Source organism: Hemicordylus capensis, chromosome 5 (genome assembly GCF_027244095.1).
Source record: "Hemicordylus capensis ecotype Gifberg chromosome 5, rHemCap1.1.pri, whole genome shotgun sequence".
Lineage (NCBI taxonomy): Eukaryota > Metazoa > Chordata > Lepidosauria > Squamata > Cordylidae > Hemicordylus > Hemicordylus capensis.
This window is the reverse complement of record NC_069661.1, coordinates 230,446,962-230,463,777: the sequence shown is the minus strand read 5'-3', so window position 1 is coordinate 230,463,777 and position 16,816 is coordinate 230,446,962. Positions and strand designations below refer to the sequence as shown.

Sequence of the window (16,816 nt, the reverse complement as noted above, 5' to 3'; positions counted from 1 at the left end):
GAAAAGCAATATGTCAGGGAGAAGGTTAGGCTAGAAATCTTCTGCCTGATATGCTAGTTTTCTAGGTTCAGGGATTTTTCTATCCATAACAAATATGTGAGTCCTTATCTGAAGTACTAAGCTGTACAGCTCAGATGCACGTTCACTACTTTGGTAAGGCCAGGGACAGATGAGTGAAACTGGAAAGTGTCAGACAGAGCCTATTATTATGCAAGAGGTACAATTCTTGACAGCAATCATATGATGCCTGGGAATTATAATTAATATTACAAATAATAAATATTCATCGTAGTAGTAGAATTTCCTCTATTGCCCCTTCCGCTGAAGACCTCTTACCTCATCTGCCCTTCGAAGAAGCCCAGTTATGACCTGAAACAAACAAAAGCATTTTAGCTTGCCCTGACAGTTTCTGTGCACATGTGGATAAAAACTGCATTGATTCTCAAAGCAGTCAGGCAACACACCAGCAAGCATTGATACTGAACAACCAATTTTAATCCAGTTACCCTTACTAACTGGGACACACATGTATGTAAAAGAGACATCTTTTGAAGTGATGGGTCTCTTAGCAGAAGAACAACTGTCTGTATTCAGCCCAGCACAGCATCTCTCCAGTGACTGGTGGTGGTGTATGTGTGAAGCTGTGAGCCCCTCTGGGGCAGGGGACCATTTTCTCATACCTTCTAATAAGAAAACCACTTTGAGAATGTTTTTGTTGAAAATTGGTATATCAGAATAATTGATCATAATGGTTTTTGCTCCAGTTTTCTATACCTGAGGGATGTATGAGTTTCAAATGCTTTAGAAGGAATGAGGCTGTAATATTAGGATTTGATTGTCTGGGATGGGGCGGAAACCTGAAATAGCAAAAATCTCTCCCTCTCACTCTTTGGCTGGCTCATGCATATTGGTCCTATGAGACCCTGCCCTCTAAGCTGACGGCAGGAAACAGAGTCTGCTGGCCCTTTTCTAGCAACAGAGTACCCCACCCCACCTTGCCCAAGTGGTCAAAAAACTTTGGAAAGCCACTACAGTTGACCTGCTACAATATTATCATCTACTCTTCAGGTCTCATCCTGTGCTACCAAATTTGGAAACAGTACCTGTGAGCCCACAGAAAACAGTAAGTCTGCTCTCTAAACAAAGTGAAGGCTTGACAGCTCTTCCGCTCCCTCAAATGGCAGGAAAGCCACACACTTATGCATTTGTCAAGGTGAGACTGAGACGGCAGCACCATGGCACAGTGCCCAGGCAGGAGTTGCAGCCCCTTCCTGAAACTCCAGGAAAGACCCCCTAAAAAGACAAGTATCTTCTCCCCCCACCGCCCCGAGGACCTCCCCATGTTGTCAACAGGAAACTGGGCAGAACTTAAGTTATTCCACCTTACAAAACCACATCCATGTCACTACTGTCCCCTCTAGCAGCGATACCCAGATGTTGTTCACTACAACTCCCAGCATTCCCAGCTGCAGTGGCCTTTGGCTGGGGATTCTGGGAGTTGTAGTCAGTAACACCTGGGAATCCCTGTTAGAGGGAACACTGCATGTCACTTACTCCTTGTGCAATCCCCATGCCCGGTGCCGAAGAGGAGGCCATTATTCATTAAGAGCTGCAGCATGCACAGCAGGAGCTGCCTTTGAAAGCTACAGGACTGGTGCTATGATGTAGATCTATTTTAAAACGCTACTCAGTGTTTTCAGCTATGGAGAGACGTGGCTTCTGCTAGGAGCATACAGCACAGGAAACACAGTGGTATAATACAGACCACAGCATAGGTGAAGTGCTGGCACACAAAAGCACAAGATGGATTTGGGGCAGTTGTTTAAAAAAAAAAAAAGCCACGGCCAAGTGACAACGAGCTCCAAACTTGCTCTATACACCTGAGAGTCTAATACAAAGCTGCACAACTTTGGCCCTCCAGCTTTTTTTGGACTACAACTCCCATCATCCCCAGCCACAATGGCCAATAGTCAGGAATGTTGGCAGTGCAACATATTTGGGGCGGGGCAGCTAAGTTGTGCAGCCTATCTGGCTCCGCCTCCTAAATCCTGAGCACTCAAGATGACGGCATCTTTTTCTGTCTACAACTTTTCAGGCCAAGATTATCTACAGACATCCTCCCTGCTCAAAAGATACCATCATTCATAATGGGGGCTTGAAAAGCTTCTCTGTATCAGAACTCAGCTACTAGTTCTTTGCTTCCAATATGGATTAGGCCAGGGGCAAGGAAGATAATGTATTTGAGAGTTCTTACAATACCTCCTGGACAGTCCCATCCCCTCCGGCAATAATGATCATGTCTGTGTTTTCCATCAGCTCCAGCAACTTCTTTGCTTGGCCTTCATAATCTGTCTGAGATTAAAAAAAACAGAGCCCAGAAACATATTGTGTTCAATATTGTCTGACTAAAAGGAAAACTTCAGCTCTGCATATATGATCTTTTAATGTACAAGACAAAGCAGGGATTCTCACAAAATATATTTACGGCCAAGGCAAACAGAAGGGAGATTTAAAGCGGACCAAATTTATCTCGAATTAAAAGCACTTAATCCAAAACACGTAATCCACTTTTTGCTACAAAAAAGAGAGGAAGGGTTGTTTGAGAGAGAGAGACTCTTCACAACAATATTGTTTTTTGCAAACTGTTTTCGTACCATGCATCCAAGGTACTATACTAGCATATTGCTGAAAGCAAACAGTGCCACCTATTGAACTTCCCAAGTCACATCCTAAAACACTGGAGGGATTTGTGATGGTTTCCAACCCAAGAATTGAGTAGCAGCATCCTGCTTAACTATTAAGAGCTTGTTATTAAATATGATAACCCCTTGGATAGAACAATAGTTTTAAAAAAAACAAATGGAGAGGGGCCATTGCTCAGTGGTAGAACACATGCTTTATATGCTGAAGGTCCCAGGTTCAGTCTCTGGCATCTGAAATATCTGAGATGCTGAGGCTGGAGAAAATGTCTCTGGTTGAGACCCTGAAGAGCTCCTGCCAATCAGAGAAGCCAGTGCTGGGCTAGATGGATCATGGTCCAACTTAGGATAAAATAGCTTCATATACTCATTATTGCAGCTCAAATAATAATGTGTTCATGCAGTAGTCAAGATCTGCACATACACACAAGCACAAGACTCTCCCGGAGGGCTTTTAGGGCTGTGCAAGCTTTTTTTTTTTTTCCTTTTTGCTGGCTTGGGACGTTAACTTTGAGTTGGTTGATTTTGCTTCTGAGGCTATTTTTGTTGTTGTAAAGCTGTTGCTGTTTTTAAAGTTCCGTTTTATTCATTTATTAGCTGCTTTTGATCACATGAGAAAAGTGGGATATAAGCTTTTTAAAAAAAAACACAAATACTGGGGGGGAAATTACACTGTCTTGAAAAAGGGAAATTATTATGTGGTGGATTTCGGTCCTCGTTGGTAGGAGAGCATTCATCTCAGGGAAGGACTCATTTCTGAAACTGGGCAGGGAGGGCTAACAAGCAGTTCCTGGGAAGGCAAGACCTCTTCCAAGATTCTCAAGTTCACCCCCACCCCCACCACCCAAAATGGAGGAAGAACAACCCAACAAACTACTCAAGAAGCTCCCTTTCCTAAACATGGTAGAAGGATGACCAGGGATGATGGGAAAGATCCTGCCTCCCCGGGGAAGTGGTTTCCTCTGCGATCAGGTCATCAGGCCTAGGACATTCTTCTAACAGAATGCCCTTCTGCCTATGAGAAGAGGAAAGACAGCCTTAATTGCTGGTAGATATCACAACATACATTAAGCACCTAACACAATGTAATCTCAAACAGCTTAATTCATTCCAGTGAAGTTTCCGCTTCCTTGGGAAGGCTCTTTAATATTCCCATCAATGAAAATGAGCCTTTTCCTATCAGAGGAGTCATTAAAAGGTATAAAAGGCTACTTTTAATTAATCTCCAGTGCTCTGTGGCATTTTTTGATCTTCTGCACACCAGAATTTAACACTCTGAGGCAGAGTCACCAACAACACTCTTTGCATTAGCACTGAACTCACAGATGGTTATGCTTAGACTCTCACTGGGATGCAGCACAGTCTCCATCACCTTTGTTGAAGAAATAGAAAGCTATAGAACCAGTTTACAAAAAAGGCATCATTGAAAAAATAATGAATACTTGAAGTAAACAGGAAAGGAAATGGGGTCCACAAAATGGAAAAGCAAAAACCTTTGCTTTTACTTGAAGTAACAAGCAGCCCTTGGCTTCATCATTATACTCTTTCCTCTTTGATTTCACCTCTAGCAACACGTGGATCCTGATTAGGGTTGCCACATTCAGAAAGAATTCCTCTATTAAGTGCACCCCATTGCATTAAATGTTTACTTTGCTTTAGTGATCGATTGATTAAGTGCTGTCAAGTCAGTGTCGACTCTTAGCGAACACAATGATAGATTCTCTCCAGGATGATCTGTCTTCAACTTGGCCTTTAAGGTCTCTCGGTGGTGCATTCATTGCTGTCGTAATCGAGTTAATTCACCTTGCTGCTGGTCATCCTCTTCTCTTTCCTTCAACTTTCCCCAACATTATAGACTTCTCAAGGTAGCTGGGTTTTCACATAATGTGACAGAAGTATGATAGTTTGAGCCTGGTCATTTGTGCCTCAAGTGGAAATTTTGGGTTGATTTGTTCTTTGATCCATCTGTTTGTTTTCCTGGCTGTCCATGGTATCCTCAAAAGTCTTCTCCAGCACCAAACTTCAAAAGCGTCAAACTTCAAAAGAATTTTTCTATTTTGCTTCCTTAAAGTCCAGCTTTTGTATCCATAGAGTGTCACAGGGAAAACCATTGTCCGAACTATTCTAATCCTTGTAGATATAGACACGTCACAGCATCTAAATATCCTTTCCAAGGTCTTCACTGCAACCCTCCCAAGTGCTAGTCTACAGCGTATTTCTTGGCTGCTGGATCCTTTACTGTTGATAGTTGACCCTAAAAGGCAGAAGCTATCCACCACTTCAATGTCTTCATTGTCAATTCTGAGGCTGGTTGCTGTACTCATTGTCATTAGTTTAGTCTTTGTCAAGGTCTGGCCAAATGCCAGGGAAGTTCACGGCTTGGCTGAACGCTGTTGACTGAATGACGTACGTTGTTTTTCAGCAAGGAGTAGACGGCTGGTGACAGGATTTATAGTGGAAGCCGATAGCTCCCAGCTGGCAATAATTCACGGCTTATCAGCCTTCAGCAAGAGGTGTTTGCTCCTTCTAATAGATTCTAATTGCGTTCTGCGTTTAGTGCGCCTGCGTTGTTGTGGTGTCAGTGTTTCATTGCATAGTTCTTCTTCCGATTGGTCTCTCAAGCTTTCTGCTGCCTCAGGTTGTTGTGCCTGCTCTAAATCATTAGTTGGATCTACCACAGCCGTTTCATGAACGCTGACAGCCGGGCTCTGCCCCTCGGACGCTCCTGACTCGGCTGGAAAATTGACAGCTTCCCCTTCCTCCTCGCTGTCGGAGATCGAGGGCGTGACAGTCTTCTTTACATTTACTAGTAGTCTCATTTTTTCACTGTGCTCCTTGACTTTCATTACGAGGGCTTGCAGATCATCCACATTCTCAACTATCAGAGTGGTGCCATCAGTGTAGCACAGGTTATTGATGTTTCTTCCTCCAGCTTTAAAACCATACTCATCTTCTTCCAATCTAGCTTCTCTCAGTATATGTTCGGCATATAAGTTGAATAAATAAGGCGAAAGTATGCAGCCTTGTCTTATTCCTTTGCTGATCTGGACCCAGTCTATTTCACCATGTTCTGTCTGGACTGTGGCTTCCTGCCCTGTGTATAGGTTTCTCATGAGAACAATGAGTTCTGGGACACCCATTTTCCTAAGGATATTCCATAACCTGACATGGTTGATGCAATCAAAGGCTTTTCTGTAGTCAATAAAGCACATATTGATGTCTTTTGGGTATTCTTTGGCTTTCTCAATTATCCAGCGTGCATCAGCAATGATGTCTCTTGTTCCCCTGCCTTTTCTGAAACCTGCTTGAACATCTGGCATTTCCCTTTCCACGTAGGGCTCTAATCTGCGTGGGATGATCCTGAGCATTATTTTGCTAGCATGTGAAATTAAGGCTATTGTGCGATGGTTTGTGCAATCTGTTAAATCTCCTTTCTTTGGTATGGGTATGTAGAGTGACCTCTTCCAATCTGTTGGCCACTGTGTCATTCTCCAAATTTGCTGGCATAGTTTGGTTAGAGCCTTGACTGGTTCGTCTTCCATTGCCTGCCATATTCTGTTGCCTGCCTTTGCTTTATAGCAGTTTATATAATGACTGTTGTTTAAATACAGTTGGACTACAGAAAAGGAGACTCTCTCTGTCCATATACTTCACAGCTAAGCCCAGAGGCCCACTGCCACCATCAATAACTCTAGAGATGATCCAGAAAGGTTACTATATAGAGAAAGGGAGCCTAGCCAGTCAGCAGCAGTGGCTCCAGAGAAAGGGTAAGAATATGGAGCTTTAAAGTAGTTTCAATGCCTGGAGAGAAGCACCAGAAAAATAGGTAAAATTGTTAAAGCAATCTTCCCACTCAAATTCCTGGACATTTTGTATCCAGGATGACACTTTTCCTACATCCTGGACAGGACATCTGATTCTTGGACTGTCCAGGCCAGTCCTGAACAAGTGGCAATGCTAACCCTAACCAATAACTACCAGAATGGGAAAATATTCACTAAGGGGAGAAAGCATAAATCCACTGTCTGGTGGCGACCGGGGCTTTGGAATATGGTCCCCACTGAATAAGAGCATCTCCTTCTCTGTTTGTTTTCAGGAAGACCATCAAGACTCACCTTGTAGGCTTTTAATTAGAATTAATTAGTTTTAAACCTCCCAGAGGTACAAGTTTTGGGCGGTATAAAAATATGTTAAATAAATAAATTGTTTTAATAATTGTTGTATGTGATTGTTTTTATTGTGTTTCATGGATTTTAAACAGTGACTTTTTATATTGTTTTAAACTTTGTACTTTGCCTAAAGATGTACATATCAGGCTGTATAAAATATGATAAATAAATAAATATTCTTTACCTTTACTATAGTCACATCCAAACCAGACAAGTGTAGAATTGGGGCTGCATTCTTTTCAAAAAGGCTTCTTGCTTTGCTAAAACGTAAGAGGCGACAGATCACTTTATGCACTCGTTCAAAACATCTCAATGTTAAAAAAAAAGTTCCTAATAAAAACAAGTTATTCTGCACGTCTCTGGCGCACAGCCAATACTAGCAGTTGGGAGGCAGGGACCAAAGCAGAACTATTGACTATTCTTATTTATCAGTTTGAAGGTGACTGGCATTTATTTTTGTATGCAGAATGAGTCATCATCAGTATCCAGTGGTAAGGTTCCTATGTAAGCAGTGAAATCTGCCTACTTTATGACTAAAGCAAATTAATGAGAGGGAGTGAGAGAAGGAACCACTGGGCCACTTTGGACTCAAATGATGCTTAATAGCAAAACTGAGAAACCTGAAGGGTGCTATTATGAGGAGATAAAGTTTCTCCCGTTGCTTGTAGCTGAACTTGTGATGCCGAATGTAGTTCATTTGTGTTGCTGCATTCAGAGAGCTACAGGCACTTTGAAAATGTCTACAAAGGACTTTCCTCCGTTCTCCATTCAGCTCTTTAGCAGAAAACTGGAAGTTCAAAAGGTCTTTCAAAACACTGGTGTAATGCTGCGAGAAAAAATGAGATGCTATCATCACACATTGCCTCCTGCAGAGTACACTCCAAGCTGGCCTTGCTATTGGTCCCATCAGCCATACAGAAACCAGGGGGCAAGGTAGGGAAGAACCATGGCTCAGGCACAGCTTAAAGGAATCTGATAGCTTAAAGGAATGAATGAGCACTCCTGATCCCTAGAAACTACTCCACAAAGAAGCACCCTTACACCTTACAAGACTGGTCCTGGCTTACCCAACAAGGGGCTTCTGTGGCTAATATCATGGCGAAGAAGGGATGTGGGAACAATCAGGGCGAGGAAGCAATGCTTGGACACGACTAAATTTATTTGAAAAATCTTACAGCACAACATTTGTCTATCCTCTGTTGTGAGCTGCCCAGAGAACAATTTGTTATGGGGCAGCTAACAAATAAAGTTAATTAATTAATTAATTAATTAATTAATGAGCTCCTGTGGCTAGGTTCTATTAGGGGCAATACTGTGGTGTTTAGAAGATGCTAGAGGAGAGCTGATCTTGTAGAAAGCAGGAATTGTCCCTTTGCTAAGCAGAGAGCACCTTGCTTTGCATTTGGATGGGAGACTACATGAGTGCTGCTTGCAGGAAGAGATTCCCCTTAGGGGATGGGGCCATAGTTCAGTGGAGGAGCATCCGCTTGAGTGTAGATAGGAACATAGGAAACTGCCATATACTGAGTCAGACCATTGGTCTATCTAGCTCAGTATTGTCTTCACAGACTGGCAGCGGCTTCTCCAAGGTTGCAGGCAGGAATCTCTCTCAGCCCTATCTTGGATAAACCAGGGAGGGAACTTGAAACCTTCTGCTCTTCCCAGAGCAGCTTCATCCCCTGAGGGGAATATCTTGCAGTGCTCACACATCAAGTCTCCCATTCAGATGCAACCAGGGCAGACCCTGCTTAGCTATGGGGACAAGTCATGCTTGCTACCACAAGACCAGCTCTCCTCCTCGGTTCAAACCCTGGCATCTCCAGGTAGAGTTGGGAAAGACCGCTGTCTGAAACCCTGGAGACCAGATGCCAGACAGTGTAGGAAATACTGGGCTGGACAGACCAATGGCCTGATCCAGTATAAAGCAACTCCCAATGTTCCTAATCCTACAGATTGTACTTCAGAAGAAAATTTCGATCAAGGCGGCAAACTGCTCTTATCCCAATAGCCAGGGAAGGAGGATAACAGAACGGAAGGAGGGCCCTTCTGGAGCAGACCAAAGCATATGGACTTGGGTCTAGTACCCTGATCCTGGCCAACCGGATTCCACCAAGAATCCCACAAGCAGGGCTTGAAGACCAAAGTTCTCTCCTGCTGTTGCTCCCCTGTGGTGGGTGGGTCACATGGGTGTGTCTGTCACAAACTACATATTCTGAAGTAATTGGCTGACATCCTGGCTAACGCTGAATACAGGTTTTGAACAGGAGTACACATGCAGCATTAGTCCCCATGCTTCCAAAGCATGGGCCCTTTTACACAGGAGCACAATTACTTTGGAGCTCTCACAAGCCCCTGAGGGACAGTGTCCTGCTTGCTCTGCTCAGGCTCAGCATGCTGCTGCCCCTTGTGGCAGCCTGCTGCATTACAGCAGATTCCTTGGCCACTGAAGCCCTGCACAAGCACTGCCCTAAGGTAGGGCTGCTTAACTGGTGGGTGCTCCCCCACACCTACAGATGTTAGCCTACAATTCCCATAACCCCTGCCTGTTGGCCACTGTGGCTGGAGATTATGGGAGCTGTAGTCCAAGAACAGCTGGGGGGTGGGGTTGAGCAGGACTGCCCTAGGGAATCCCTCATTGGCTTCTCCCTGCAGCAGGAAGTCTAAAAGGCCTTGCTTCAATAGCCAGGTCTCCTTGTTCTGTTGTCTTGCGGCTTGGAGTGACCTCTGGCTTGTTTAGACTCCCGATTACCTGCTTGACCCTCTGTCTCCTGACTGTTGATTTGGCTTCACCTTTGGCTTGTTCCTGACTCCTGGCTTGACCCGCTATCAGTCAAAACCAGAGCCTCTGGCTTTGATGGGAGGAGAGCTGGTCTTTTGGTAGCAGGCATGAACGGTCCCCTTTGCCAAGCAAGGCCTGCCCTGGTTTGCATTTAAAAGGGAGACTACATGTGTGAGCACTAGAAGATATTCCCTTTAGGAGAGGGGGCTGCTCTGGGAAGAACACCCACATGCCTGCCTGCAGTGCAGAAGGTCCCAAGTTCCCTCCCTGGCATCTCCAAGACAGGCCTGAGAGAAACTCCTGCCTGCAGTCTTGGAGAAGTCACTGCCAGTCTGTGAAGACAATACTGAACTAGGTGGGTCAAGAGTTTGACTCGGTAGAAGGCAGCTTCCTATGTTCTTGTGATTGATACTTGGCTTGACCTCCTGTGTGTTCCCAACTTCTGTTTGACCCTCTGGCTCCTGCCGACTACTTGGTTTGACCCTTGGCGTCTTCCTGCTTTCTGCCTTCTGTCTTGATCCTCCTGGCTTCCTGGCTTCCTGCCTGCTGTGACCTTTGGTGAGCTCCCAGTCCCAGCTTTGGACTTGCATCCTCTAGTGACCGCTCCCCATGGCCAAGTTTCCTGGCAGTCAGGGGCACGTTTCTGGTCTAACAGAGCACTTCCAGAGTGCTGGGAGACCTCTGAGGTGATTGCAGTCCTGATCAGGAGCTCTGGAAGCATGAGAGCTAGCGCTGCATAGAGATGGTCGAAGCATGCACACAGTGTTAGCATCAGCCATTGTTTTCACAGCCTCTTTACAATGACAATTACAGGAGAACTTCATTACTTGCAGGGGTCCCATTCCTCGTCTACTACTGCAATGGAATTACGAGTAACAAGGCATTAGGGCTATGGGGAAAGGGGGGGTAGGTTCCAGGGCGGGGGGGATTTAAAGCCCCCAAACAGCCCAGAACATACTGTGACGTTGCCATGTGCCTAGGAATGCCCCCCCAAAGGATGAAATGCCCCCCAAACCTCAAAGGATTGTGGGAAAATGTCCATTTTTTTCAAGCAATGAGCCACAAAATGGCTCCTCCTGACAAAATGGCAGCCAGAAGTAACCTCCGCAGTCATTTTCAGCCCTCTAGGAACCACAGATATGTGGGTTTTAACCCATTAGTATCTGCAGATACTGGAAATGGGTGTCTATTAGATACCCCACAGATACATGGAACCGCGAACAGCAGTTCTGCAAATAACGAGGTGCTCCTGTTCGCAGAATTAAGTCATACAGAGTTCAATAAAGCTTATTTCCATTTAAGTATACTTACTTCTGAGTAAACAAGTATAAGATTGCACCTCTAGTTCAGGATCTAACTTTCAGCCAACTCACAATGCTCAACTTCAGTGAATATGATCAATTTATTAAGAGATCACTTACATACATAATCTTTCTACTGTAGCTTTAATGAACTTTTCCCCCTCAAAAGGCCCTGAAAATATGTCCTCAAGCAAAATATGTACTATTGCCCAACTAATGAAATATGGAATATTAGCCCTTGCTCAGTAGGCTGCAAATTCTACTTTTAAAGTGGAAATATTACTTGTTTTATTATTCAGTAACATTAAAACAAAAACTTTACCTGACCTTGTTTTGGTAATGCTCTCATGCATTTTTATGCCGGTTACTGCATAATAAATAAGCATGCTATTAATTATAAATTATTCTGCAAAAATAATTTATAGCATCCTGGGAATAGAAAACAAGACTTTAAATAAGGGGCATTTTTCAAAGACGTGTAGTTTATAAGACTTATACCCCATCAAAAATAAGTTTCAACAACAATTTGCAGTTTCGGCTAACTTGACAATTTTGTAAACTATGAAATGCCCATTACAGTTACGGGCATGGTGCACAAGGAGGTACAACCTGTAGATTGCACAGAATGCTGGGACAGGTGTTGCAAAACATCGCTACACAAAGGAACGTTGCCTCTTCCCATCAAGTTTCTGTTTGCAGAAGATGGGATGCTCACTGCCATGGGATGGATGGACACACTTGGTCCCATCCCAGTATGGCCGTCAAGTGCATCACTCCCTTGGTTTCCAAGGAATGTATTTAATTCAGATTCTATCCCAATTTTCTATTAATAGTATTTGAAGTGGTTTACAAGATTCAAAAGTTTTATTTATTTATTTATTTATTTAAATTTATATCCTGCTCTTCCTCCAAGCAGCCCAGATGTCTGGAGCACCATAGGTTGGGAATATTTGGTGCAGACAATACTGAGCTAGATGAACCAAGGTCTGACTCAGTATAAGGCAGCTTCCTATGACTATACGAATATGAAGACGGATATTTATATACCACTTTTCAACAAAAGTTACCAAAGCAATTTACATAGATACAAACAAACAAATTTTATTTATGTATTTAATCTTTATTTAAAATGGCTCCCTATCCCCAAAAGGGCTCACAATCTAAAACAGGCTTTTAATTAAATATTGTTTTAATACTGTTCTTAAAATATTATTTAAAAATTTTTAAATTGTTGTAATGTTTTAACTTTTGGTTGTTCTTTTGTTTTAACTAATGTTTTACTTTTTCTGTTTTTACTTTGTTGTAAACCGCCCAGAGACGTGGGTTTTGGGCAGTATAATAATATGTTAAAGATAGATAGATAGATAGATAGATAAGAAACGTAAGATAGACACCAGCAACAGCCACTGGAGGGATGCTGTGCTGGGATTGGCAAGGCCAGTTGCTCTCCCCCTGCTTTGAAATTAATTCAAAGATAATTTCTTTGAATTGCATGCATATATAATCACGATCTTATTCTTCATTAGTGAAAATAACTGGTTTGACCTGGGCCATGAGTTCCCATTAGCTGAAAATAAGGGACAAATGGCACCCTGTAAGGGACAGACTATTTTGGGCTGATATAATGGATGTCCCTGCTAATAATGGTAACCCTGAATGATCAGGAACCTCCTCGCTTGAGGGCACAGTTTCCCTGGCCAAAGGGGCATTGGATCTGGCCCAGGGCAGCCGAGCTGTCTACTATGACATCAAGTAATAGGGACCAGAAGTTTCTGCCAGACGTGCCCCCACATATCCCTGTTATAATTGTATCTCTGTATACATTTTAACCCTCCGCTGAAAAGCCAGAACAGAAAGAGAACAAAGTGTCCCAGTGTGCAGAATGGGAAATGATGGGAACTTAGACAGCCCCTATCCATGTTATGTACATTTTTTTCTATTGTGAGCCCTTTTGGGACAGGGAATCATCTAATCTAATCTAATCTAATCTAATCTAATCTAATCTAATCTAATCTATCTATGGAAACCACTTTGAGAACTGTATATAGAAAAGTATATATTTCTATAAAAGTATTTATATTTTTATATAACTGTATATAGAAAAGTAGTATATAGATCTTCATAGAAGTAGCAATACATAGGAAGTTGCCTTGTACTGAGTCAGACCACTGATCCATCTTGCTCAGTACTGTCTATACTGACTGGCAGCGGTTCTCCAAGGTTTTAGGCAGGAGTCTCTTCCAGCCCTACATGGAGATGCCAGAGAGTGAACCTGGGACCTTCTGTGTGTAAGCAAAGGCTCTATCACTGAGCTGTGGCCCCATCCCCTAAGGGAACTGCCTTACAGCAGACTGCGCTCACATGCAGTCCCCCATGCAAATGCAAAGCCAGGCAAACCTTGCTTAGCAAAGGGGATGATTCATGCTTGCTATTGCAAGCCTGGCTCTCCACCCCAAATAGCAGCAGTGGCAGTATCCTTGAAACAACACTTCTTCATCTTGGCAGTCCTGCCCTAAGTGCCATGTCCAAATCTCACAAAACGGAGTGCTAATGTTGTGTCCGGGCTGTAGCATCTGGGGCCTTTTAGTTTGGAAAAAAGGTGACTGCGGAGAGATATGATAGGGGTGTATAAATTATGCATGGCGTAGAGAGAGTGGACAGAGGGAAATGTCTCTCTCACACACAGCATACTAGAACTAGGGGTCATCCCATGAAACTGAAGGCCAGGGAATTTAGGAGCAACAAAAGGAAGTACTTTTTCACACAGTACATAATTAATCTATGGAATTCTCTGCCATAGGATGTGGTGATGGCCACTAGCTTGGATGGCTTTAAAGGGGGCTTAGACAAATTCACAGAGGACAGGTCTATCAATGGCTACAAGTCTGATGGCTATAGGCCACCTCCAGACTCAGAGGCAAGATGCCTCTAAATACCAGTTAAAGGGGAACCACAGCAGGAGAGAGGGCATGCCTTCACCTCGTGCCTGTGGAATTCTCAGAGGCATCTGTGGGAAACAGGATGCTGGAATAGATAGGCCTCGGGCCTCATCCAGCAGGGCTGTTCTTAAATACTGTACCAATAGACTGCAAGTGGGGGGGGGGCTCACATGATGGAATGCTACTCCATTCAAAAGAAACAAAAATCAAACAAAAAGAGGGATTCCTGCACTTAGAAAACTAGCATGCCAGAGGAAAGGCTAGGGTAGAACCTCCTCTCTGACAACTATTTTTCTGTATGTAGGTTTTTTCATGGTGAAACATTTCACCATGTGAACCCCAGCTGCGGAGGCAGGTTTATCAGTTCATCTCCTGTTTGCGAGAACGAAGCCTCAGTCATGCAAGTGTGTGGCAGAATGTTGGGAGAGCATGACAAAGAACTCCTGCCCAGATGTCATTTACAGGACATGAAACTGATCAAGAGGCACATTTGTATGCATTACTGCCGAGTGATTTCCTTCCGCAATCAGCCTTTTAAAGGCAGCTGTCAAAACACTTAATGATGTTCCTCAGCAACAGGCACAGGGTATGAGTCTATGCAAGAAGACGACCTTCCGTTATCTTAAAAGCAACACTTACAGTTTAGATTAGTGCAATATGTTGTATGTGGGACTGCCTTTGAAAATGGTTTGGAAACCACACTTGGTCCAAAACAGGGCTGCAACATTACTAACTGGGACTGGGCATTTTGATCATATCATGCCAGGGCTTCAACAACAACATTTATATACCGCTTTTCAACATATGTTTCCAAAGAAACTTTTCTTGTTTCTACATAGAGAAATAATAAATAAATAAAAATAAAATGGATCCCTGTCCCCAAAGGGCTCACAATCTAAAAGGAAACATGAGGTAGACACCAGAAACAGTCACTGGAGGTTCTGTGCTGGGGGTGGATAGGGCCAGTTACTCCCCCTGTTAAATAAAGAGAATCACCACGTTAAAAATGTGCCTCTTCGCCCAGTTAGCAGGGCTGCATCAGCTTCACTGGCTTCCAGTCCATTTCCAGGCCCAATTCAAAGTGCTGGTTTTAACTTTTAGAGCCCTAAACAGCTTGAGACATGGTAATTTGAGAGCACTTTGCCATATACATCCCTACCTGGTCCTTGAGATCTTCAGAGGCCCTGCTCCAGACACCCCTGCCAAATGAGGTGAGGTGGGTGGCTGGCTACTGGGTAGTGGGCCTTTTTGGTGGTGGAACCCCGTTTATGGAATACCTCTCCAGTGAGGATTGCCCGTCACCATCATATTGTTCTTTTGGATGCCAGATAAAAAGACCTTTCTGTTCACCTAAACCTGAGAGGAGAGCTGGTCTCGTGCTAGCAAGCATGACTTGTCCCCTTAGCTAAGCAGGGTCCACCCTGGTTGCATATGAAAGGGAGACTAGAAGTGTGAGCCGTATAAGATATTCCCATCAGGGGATGGAGCTGCTCTGGGAAGAGCAGAAGGTTCCAAATTCTCTCCCTGGCATCTCCAAGATAGGGCTGAGAAAGATTCCTGCCTGCAGCCTTGGAGAAGCCACTGCCAGTCTGTATAGACAATACTGAGCTAGATAGACCAATGGTCTGACTCAGTATATGGCAGCTTCCTATGTTCCCATGTTTTAGGCAGCGTCATTGGTTACCAGTCTGCTTCCGGGCTAGATTCGAGGTGCTGGTCTTGACCTTTAAAGCTCTACACAGTTTGGGGCTGGGGTACCTGTAAGGCCATATTCACCCAAATGAACCTGCCAAGACCATCCGCTCAGCATCTCAGGCCCTGCTCATGGCCCCATCACTAGCAGAGATCTGGTTGCTGGGGACTATAGATGGGGCCTTTTCGGTTGTGGCCCCTTGGCTTTGGAACACCCTCCCCAATGGGCTTTTCCTCTTTTGGTATTCATCTTTAGACAAACTGTTCTCAAATGGAGCCCTTCAGGTCTTTATCGTGCCGATTCGGAGCTCTAAAGCAAGGAAGAGACTATGCAGGATTCTGTGAGCACAGAAGTGGGGTAGGGCTACCAGGAGTTGTATCGCCCAGAGGAGGAATTGTTCTGGAGAGGACAGGAGGCAACCCTTGGCAGTTGGCACTCCAGCTATTGTTGAGCCACAACCATGGGAGTTGTAGTTCAACAGCAGCTGGAGTGCCAAAGGTTGCTTATCCATGAGACAGAGAATTGCTCTGGATTTCCTGTAGTGAGGAGATGGCTTACAAGGCCCCCTCCAACTCTATAGCCCTGTTTACTCGTTCTCCAAACCCCTGCTATACAAGCCTACCCCACATAATGCAGATTTGGAAGTCACACACACACACACACACACACACCCCGGTGTGTCGCTAGCGCATCAATCACCCTCGTGCCCACACAGTTCACATTTAGGGCATTTTTAAGCGTGATCACACCCATTTCTGTGATCAGCTGCTGATCACGGAAATGGGTGCAATCACATTTAAGGCATTCGCCTCTACAGATGAATGACTTAACATAGGAAGCTGCCATGTACTGAGTCAGACCATAGGTCCATCTAGCTCAGTATCATCTACACAGACTGACAGAGGCTTGGAAGGAATCTCTCTCAGCCCTATCTTGGAGATGCCAGGGAAGGCATCTCCAAGATAGGAAGGAACTTGGAACCTAGGTGCTCTGCCCAGAATAGCTCCATCCCCTGAGAGGAATATCTTACAATGTTCACATTTCTACTCTACCTTTCATATGCAACCTGGGTGGACCCTGCTTAGCTAAGGGGACAATTTATACTTGCTACCACAAGACCAGCTCTCTTCACTAAGTGTGAAGAGTGTAGATGTGAGGGTGATTGGTGCACCAGAGGGCAGGACCTCCTAGCTCACATTACACACTCTAAGCATGTACAGCAGGGGTTTGGAGAAT

General features: G+C 44.2%; 1 protein-coding gene across 4 annotated transcripts in view; it reads right to left on the bottom strand.

Moving 5' to 3' along the window:
• The window catches only part of AGK (acylglycerol kinase), an 85,396-nt gene that overhangs the window by 37,217 nt on the left and 31,363 nt on the right, over window positions 1-16,816 (bottom strand). For all 4 annotated transcript variants that reach the window (XM_053254772.1, XM_053254770.1, XM_053254771.1 and 1 more), the window contains exons 5-7: window positions 7,053-7,128; window positions 2,260-2,352; window positions 337-369 (exon numbers count right to left, since the gene is read on the bottom strand). In XM_053254772.1, the coding sequence (XP_053110747.1) occupies window positions 337-369; window positions 2,260-2,352; window positions 7,053-7,128 (202 nt within the window). The remainder of the gene's footprint in view (window positions 1-336; window positions 370-2,259; window positions 2,353-7,052; window positions 7,129-16,816) is intronic.